The sequence below is a fragment of the Ruditapes philippinarum genome, unplaced genomic scaffold (genome assembly GCF_026571515.1).
Source record: "Ruditapes philippinarum isolate M1 unplaced genomic scaffold, ASM2657151v2 ctg23890_1_1_1_1, whole genome shotgun sequence".
NCBI lineage: Eukaryota > Metazoa > Mollusca > Bivalvia > Venerida > Veneridae > Ruditapes > Ruditapes philippinarum.
Genome location: NW_026858039.1, coordinates 1 through 9,351, shown reverse-complemented (window position 1 = coordinate 9,351; position 9,351 = coordinate 1). Strand labels below are relative to the sequence as shown.

Below are 9,351 nucleotides of genomic sequence, written 5' to 3'. Positions count from 1 at the left end.
GATAGATTTCATTGAATAGAAAGTGCAGTGCAAATAGTCATAATTCTGTTTTGCCTAATTTTGGAGTTTTTGCCCTTTGTTAATTTATTTAATACTTTTCTGTGTCCAAAACCTACTCGGGGAGCATCATCCGGTTCAACCGGTTCTTGTTTCATGTGTTCCTTAGCCTTATATGTAAAACATGTCCAACTATTTTATTTCAGTGAACGATACAGAAATGATTGTCATCCCGAAGGACTACTTTTCTGCAGGACAGAAAACTGACAAATCTAACGTCAATGTCGTGGCACACAATGTGGTTTCTTGTTCGCATCATTTGTAGATACAATTACAAGGGAAATGGTACAAAAGGAATAAGGAAACTTGGTGATGATAAATCAAACATCATCCGTAAAGTAAATCAACTTATCCTTGAAATTTGTGATTCGGTTTGTGCAAAGATCCAACGACAAAGAAATTAAAACTGGTGAGAATTGTCGGTCAGGAAACATGACTAATATATAGAAAGAGATTGTGAATATTATATTAATTTTAATATATATTTTAAAGAACAAATATTTTTCTCAATTAAATAGTCATAGGAATAATGCAATAAATTGTTTGATATGCAAACCATTACATAATGCTGGGAGATAGATTGTTATTTTGCAAGTATATCGTTCTTTCGGTATAGAAAAATTTCTTCATTGTCTTGCAAATTTCCAGTCACAAAACGCCTAAAATGTAAAAAAGCTTATTCATTAATGCACGCGAAAAAAGCATAAACATCATCCTTTTTGTATCTTTCCTTTTTGCGAAAAGATGAGGAAAAAAGAACAACATAATAATACTCAACCGCACGTGGTTAAAGGTATAAAAAATCAAATATTATTTGTATAGGAAACGATGGAAATATCAACCTTATATTAAGGGACGTTGGAATCATAAACCATATTTGAATTGAATGTACAATGACAAATATGTAAAAACACGTCATTAATATATATATATTAAGGAATTTGGAAACATTACATTTGATGATTTTACACATGATGAATCGCGTAACGTGTGATGCTTATGCAGCTTATTAGTAATGCTATGGGAATTTTTTTTATTTAGGGAGATCATTATTTGTACAAATTTTTCATAACTAAAGATATGTATTCGAAAAAAAAAATAGACATAACTTTCATAACTATAACTAAAATGTAGATCAATCGGTCATGGATAGACAAAAGCGAAAACAATCAATCAATCGATAATGGATAGAAATATCAATCGGTCATGGATAGACAAAAGTGAACAATCATTGAATAAGCGTAGGTCATCAATAACGGAAAGAAGAACTGTGCTTGCATTCTAGTTATAAAATACATAGTTACCATGGTGGTTAACTTTGGGGCGGCCAATTATTGTAGGAACTTACCTTTCTTTTAGTGTGTTTTTTGTTATTTATTGCATGTATGTTTTATATACATCGCGTTATTATATACATATATACAGCTTATCGGATGGATCCGAATTATTGTGATTACTCCAATAATTTTGTTATTATCATAAATAAAATTGTAAAATTAATTGATTTTTGTCAGAATGAGAGTCCAGAGCTAAACACTACTTTGCTGGAACCGGAACTGGTTAATATTTGCCATCACTAAAGCGCCAGGCCAGTGTGTACAACCTCGCATTCTGACCAATCTCTAAACTGTTGATGGCTTTTCTCCTGTTTTGTATTGTAACCTCACTTACGTAGGTTTGTCAACATGGATACATTGAGAGAAAATGTTGTTTAAAGTGAACGGACGGACGACACGCGATATAGCCTACAACATGGTCTAATACAACTTTGTCTGGCTTTTTTGTCCTCAGTGAGCTCAAAAGGTATACTGATGCAAACAAAAACGAAATATTCTTGCCAATTGCTCTATTTTAGTCACAGTGACCATGACCCTAGGGGTCCAACAGCAATCCCAACCTGGCTTTCCACATAAGTTTTCTATATATAATAAGTTTGATTACAATAACTCATTCCCAACTCTTGTTATTGTCTAGAAACCATTTTTCTATTTTAGCACCTTGACCCAAGGGTTGCAAAAGCAATCACAACCTGGGTCTTCATTTATGGTTACTAAGTTTGATTTCAATCTCTCATTCCTACCTCTTGTTATTGATCGGAATCCATTTTTCTATTTTTATTAACAGTGACATTGAGCCATCGGTCCAAATGCAATCCAAACCGATGTTTTCACATTAGGTATACCAACTTTGATTATAATAACTCATTCCAAATCATACATATTGCCATAGTAAAAGTGACTATAATGTTAAGGTCATATTTTAATAGGTCAAAATGAAGCTCTCTTTCAGAGATATCTTGTTGCAACCCTACACTTAAGAATGAAGACCTTATGACCAAGGTTATTTAATTTTCCAGACATCATCAACTTGAAACCCTCGACTGATTCTATACAAAGAACTAACGTTATAAATGTATCAGTAAATAAAGGCTTATCGCGGGCTTAGCGCAAAACGGTTGTAACTCAATTTAAGCAAATTTTACAGGAGCATGAAAAAACTTTTTAAAACTTTTGTTAATGAATAAAAATGTTTTATTTTAGGAAAATATATACATTTTAGTTAAGGAATTAGAAACAAAATAATAAAAAAGAAGCAAATTATTTTTGAAAAAAGATATTTGAATAAGTTCAAGTTACAACCGTTTTACAAATAAAATTTTGATAATTTTTTACATATTTTTTTGTGCAAAAGGGTAGTATCTCAAGTTACAACTGTTTTCCGCACAAATTTTGAGCAAATTTAATTATTTTCTTTGTGCAAAACAGAAGTATCTCAAACTCATATCTTTTTTATAGGATTTAATAATTGGATAAAATAAAACATTACTTCTAAATCACATAAAATATATGTAGCCATTATAAAATAAGATTATAAAATAAGTGCAAGTCATGTTTTGAATGATGAAAATAATGAAAGTAAGAATAATCAGTGATAAGTTTGATGAGAATGAATGTCCTCAATAGAGAATAATATAGCCTATATATAGAGATACCACTTTATTTAAAATATATTAAGGGATAAGCTAAAATTATTTTTGATGGTTAATTATAAATTTATATGCTATTCTATAGAATGGTATAAATGCTATCTTAGACACATGTACATGTATTTCAAAATAAAAAGTATGGTTTAGTCACCCTTTCAGCTGCTGGGCATTTAATCCTTACCCCAATTGATATTATAAAATTATGGACTTCAATTTAGGCAAAATCATTCAAAATCTTTTAGATTTCAAAATGTTTTAAAGGATAATTACGCTGGCTCTGATCTTTACTGGTTGCATGATAGAAAGTGTGACACTATTAGCATGTTTAGAGTTTAAGCTGTAACATTTGAAAAATATTTTTTTGGAAATATGACAGTGACACCATAACAACTGTGAATACAAGGTCCTCATAATGTGTCTCGACTTAAAGCTACCGTCTCACTGACATCCCGGCAGAGCCCCGGTAGACGTTCGGTGTGATCCGGGTTCTACTGGGAACAATTGGGGTACATCTGTAACTCTGTTGGCAATGTTTGGTATGATCCAGGAACATCCGGGATTCGACCCTGGGTGGAATAAAATATTTAATATCACCAGGGTGGTCTGGGATGATCCGGGAAGTATAGCTTTGCAGGCTTCATCCTAAGCTCTGCTAGGAACGACCAGGGTTACACCGGTGAAGCACCGTAGCTCTGCTGGCACAAAACAGGGATGATCCTGGGTATGGTATAGCCAGTAGAGCTACGGTAGAGCCCCGGTGATTGCTGGCAGAGCCCCAGTAAATGCCGGCAGAGCCCCGGAGGAGGATGATGGAGCTACAGTTGATCCAAGTAGAGCCCTGGCAAAGCCTGGTTCATTTCAAAAGAATTGCTACAATTTGCGATGATTGCACTTGTTTGTATTAAAACCCTTCCCATTTCTCTTCTATCCAGTATTGCATAAGAATTTTTCAGAAAATCGTCATGAATTACTGTTCTGGAACAATAGATATTTTATTAAATAAAAATTATGTATCAATGTTATCATTTTCGCGCATGTTCAATCTACCAGGGGTCTGCCTGGATTGGCCGGGAAAGTACCTGCATTAACTGAAGCTTCACGTGGGCTCTGCCTGGATGGTCCGGAACTCATCCTGGTTGGTTAGTTGGGAATAACTGTAGTGCTGCCAGGTTTAGTGTGACCGCAACAATAATTTCACCACTGATTGTCCCCGATCATCCATGTAACTTACCGGCTTGGTACTAGGCTCTGCCAGGAGTAATTGAGACCACAGCTTAAAATTGATGGGTGCTGATAAATCAATTACTACTTGTTATACCTGTAAAATTTCAGTTATAATATCAATTACATGTACTTTGTCCTAGGAAGTTCATAAAATCTTAGAATACCTTTAAATTACCTCAGCCCACTGACCAGTTCCCATTAAATTTGCAGATTTTGGTTGGTAATATTGTCCAACAATATTGTCCTTGATCTTCATTAACTTTCATAAAGGTCATTGAATAAACACTTGTATCAAACAAATATATTGATATATTTGTTATCTTCACATGCCAGTAAGGTGAGGTATATTTGTATAGATGCCGGACTACTGATCTGAAGGTCTCTGTTTTGATTCCTAACAAACACTGCGTTATGAAGTCACACTTCTGGTTTTTTGTTGTTGTTTTTTTACATAATTATTGCAAGAATTGAATTAATTTGAAATTCTTTTAATATATCTACTTTTATGATAACTTTTGAGTAGTGTGGTGTTCCTTTTGTTTAATCAAGATGTTTTTGTAAGTACTCAGACATATGGACGTTGGACAATCGCAAGTTTTTCTCTAGAACGCAAATTTTTCAATGGTTTCATTATGGTGACATTATGCAAACATATATTGTTTAGCACATACACACTACAGATGTAGTTGTCCAACAATATTGTCCTTGATCTTCATTAACTTTCATAAAGGTCATTGAATAAACACTTGTATCAAACAAATATATTGATATATTTGTTATCTTCACATGCCAGTAAGGTGAGGTATATTTGTATAGATGCCGGACTACTGATCTGAAGGTCTCTGGTTTGATTCCTAACAAACACTGCGTTATGAAGTCACACTTCTGGTTTTTTGTTGTTTTTTTTTTACATAATTATTGCAAGAATTGAATTAATTTGAAATTCTTTTAATATATCTACTTTTATGATAACTTTTGAGTAGTGTGGTGTTCCTTTTGTTTAATCAAGATGTTTTTGTAAGTACTCAGACATATGGACGTTGGACAATCGCAAGTTTTTCTCTAGAACGCAAATTTTTCAATGGTTTCATTATGGTGACATTATGCAAACATATATTGTTTAGCACATACACACTACAGATGTAGTTAATATAAAAGTACACAGATAGTATACACAATAAAAATGATTTGCATGAATTATTAGAGATGGGCAATTTTAAAATTAAAAGAAACAAAATGGCTGAACCAGGATTCGAACCTACGAGTTTATAATGTCTATAATTATTGTCATTAGGCAATGTCTTAATTAATGGTTGCGCTAAGAGGGATTCTTAATTTAGACCATTTAACAACTGGTTATATTATTAGTTATAAAAATTGTTGACAGGTTATATGGCCCTATATAAACCGCTATTTGTAAATTTAACCTGAGCCGCTAGGCGAAGGTTATATTGCAAACAGCCATTTATATACTGCCATATTACCTGTCAACAATCTTTATAATGAATTTATAATACAGCAAGCATTATTTTTTAGAGAAAAAAAGTAAGATGTTTTAATTAATCGACAGCAGGCGTGTATATAAAACTATATAAACGTCACAATTATCCAATGAAAAGCGACGTTACAAACGTGCAGTACGTATTATAAACATTCATAAAGATTTAAAAGTAGATCAAAAGTTTACCGAATTAACTGGCTATAGGGTCAAATGAAGAGTGCATGGTCAATATTGTTGGAAAAAAACATACCCCTGTCTGTCTGTTAGTTATAAAAATAAACTGCTGAATGTCTGTAATGGATTTGCCCTGCTTTGTATTTGGAAAAGTCAATCAAATCAATCAATCAATTTACAGGTACTAAAATTGAGCTGTCCACAGTACAGAACCTGAACTGAGTGCACAGGTGTTCAGGCTGGCCTGGATCTATACTTGTGGCAAGAACTGATCATTTTCTGTTCCAACATGTCAAGGGTTACAGACTTCATAGATTGTCATAACAAACTAATTACGGAATTAAAACTGGATGATTATAATATTTATTATTTATACATGGTCCTCTTCAAATTTGGTCTTACCCTGAATTTGTGATATAGAGTTTAATATGGACTTCTTTTAGGCAAATTCTATATTGTACATGTATGTGGAAAGAAGCTTTTAAAAGGCTTCATATTATAAACTCTTAAGCTATGTTTTTGCTATTTCCATGTTTCAAGGCAGTGTCATTCTATGGTTCCTTTTTAAGTATGTCATTTGCTTCTATGGTTTGTTTGGGGATTTAACAATGGTCTTGGTTCCTGCCACATTGTCCATTCCCTTCTCAGTTTTTCCTCATTGTATTTCAAAGTGTGTCTTTAGTCTGTACAGTTGGAGATTTCACCCCCGCCTCCCTCCCTTCAATTTGGTCCCATATCCCTTTCTGTTCTTTTATCTTTAATTATACCTTTATGGTATACTATAGTAGGTTTCTAAACCATTCACAATAATAATATGGTTTTTGAGAAGGTAAGATGCTTGTACCATGAAGAAAATGGTGACAAATGTAATATATTTTGTCATAAAAGTAGCAAAATGTAATCAAAGCACTGGCAGTATTAACTTCCACAAAGAATACTAATTCACTGTAACTGTACTAATCTTGCAATATGGCAAAAGATGAAAAAGATTGTTAAGGTAATTTGCAATGAGTTTCTTGATAAGAACACTAAAATTTTGAAGCTTTTGAGAAATAAAAATAAGAGCATTTCTGAAGCGTTATGGATCTGAGCTAGGTGGCCTTGACATACTTTCCATGAACAGACTTTGTGCCTGCAACAATTTAAGTTTTGAAACGTTTGTCTGCCCGGTAAAAATAAGTGTGGCGCTAATTTTCGATCCATAAGGGCTAAATCTGTCCACCTTGTCATTTTATGGATCTTTTTCATTTATTGGAATAAATTTATGAAATTGAACTATACTGTAATATACATTTAAATATATATTATGAAGATAATTATTATGTGATAATATAAAATCACAATTTAGTTGGGTTTTTTACCAATATTTAAGGTTTATTTAGATATATCAAAACAAAAAATGTTCTCTGCTGTCTTTATATCCACCTTTTCATGTGATGATTCAAATAAGACAAACAGAATGCTAATTTACTTCCATTGCACTATCAGAATTTTCAGCGCAAAAAGGTTGTAACTTGAGATACAACCATTTTGCGCTGAAATTTAAGAGCAATTTGAGATACAACCTTTTGACAAATATTGATTTAACTTGTTAATTTTCAGAATCCATTTAAAATACTTACCGAGGATATGCATAATAGTTATTGCATTTTAACTGCAATTACCTGAATACTTTTCGCCTCTAACCCATAAAAAGCTTTACTTTCATTTATGTTACCTACATAACAAAGACTATCGGCCAAGAAATGTTAAGAAAATGTGAAGGGCCGAAAGAAGTAAGGACAAACTGCCCACTTAATACTCACCCTATAAAATTCAGCAAGCATCACAAGTGGGATATTCAAAATTGGCTGCATGTATCCTTGCATACTCTGTAACCAAGACGGACACGTAAAGTATACACTTCATTTGTGTGATGAAATTTTGTCACTTTTATGTAGTAACGGGTTAACTCCCATTCAAAATTTAAAGTGACAGATATAGTTCAGAAAAAATCAGGTAAGGGTATATTGATAACACAAGAGTAACGCTTTGAAAATTTAATACAACATTTCATTTGTTTCTTTTTTTTTTCAATATTCAAACAAAGTTAAATAACCTAGGCCTATAAATTCATTAGTTTCATGGAATCTTATATAAACGTATAAATGTGAATGTGTAAAAAAACTGAGGTATACAAGAGTATAGGTAATAAATAAACATTAAAAAAAATGTTCAACCATTTATCAGGAATTCCATTTTCAACCTTCACAAGATCACACTTTCAAATATAGTGGTAAAATTGTAGATAACTTTAGAGTTTCAAACACAATTTCCTTTACTTGCAGAAAATAAAATGAAAATTACGGAATAAAATCATAGTACCCTTGAATATAGATTATATAAACATCACAGTTGTCCAATGAAAATTGTTGTTACATACACACAGTATTATAATAGCTTCCTAAAGTTTTTACAGAGCCATATAACCTGTCGTACATTTAAAAATACAAACAGGTCAGTGTTTCTTGATTCTATATACATGTACTTAATATCTCCACAAGTTACTCCCAACTTCCTTACATGAATCTTTACAAACAATAGGGGTTTACAGATAGCATTTTTCATATTGTTGTAAACCGAAATGTCAAAGAAATATTTTACACACCCAGAACTCAAAACCTGAAAACCTGATATCCAATGTATAGATCTTCACATTAACAAAAAAGCACATGTCAATGTTTGTGGTTAAATCTAGGGATCACTACATTCAGCATTCTATCTACACAGCCAATCCAAGATTCAACAATTACTATATCTTAAAAATTCATAAACTTACACTTGATAAGTATTTCTATATAGCACATACTCAAATGAAAAGTAAATTCTAAATTAAAAGTAAATTAAGCCAAGATTCATTCTAGCATTACAACAGTTATTTGTGTTTTCTTCTGACTGTTACCTAATGAAAAAATTTCAAATTCTATAAGCATTTCCCCTTAAGATTTATGTTCACTGTGTATAAACAGTTCACTCTCTCTTGTACACTAGGGATACACTTATTAAAGACAAAAAGAGTTGTTCCATAGATATCTAAGACATAGAACAATTATTGTTTATCTGTACTAGAATCACAAAAATATAATCCAAACAATCAGTTTATATTTATATTTTCACATAATTATGATATGTCAACATTCTTCATGAAAGAATGTATAACTAGCTATGTCTTATATTCATAAACTCTCTATGTTATATGCTTCAGTAAGTCTAAATACAATTATTAACAAGAGCTGTCATAGGTGAGAATTCTTAACAATTTTTTCTTTCTTTTTTTTGTCAGATTTCTACATTGCACCAACGCTGATGATGACATTCCAGCTTTACTGGTGCTATTCTCCATGCTTGATAGTCAAAGACTAACGCGTTA

At 32.2% G+C, this 9,351-nt stretch overlaps 1 protein-coding gene across 1 annotated transcript; it reads left to right on the top strand.

Annotated features, from left to right (window-relative positions):
* Positions 1–203: 203 nt before the first annotated feature.
* On the top strand, positions 204–985 carry LOC132751912 (aquaporin-4-like; the record flags this gene model as incomplete). Its single annotated transcript, XM_060742125.1, is given in 1 exon segment — positions 204–985. A coding segment is annotated over 1 exon segment (119 nt), but the record flags the coding sequence as incomplete, so codon positions are not given.
* Positions 986–9,351: the final 8,366 nt, after the last annotated feature.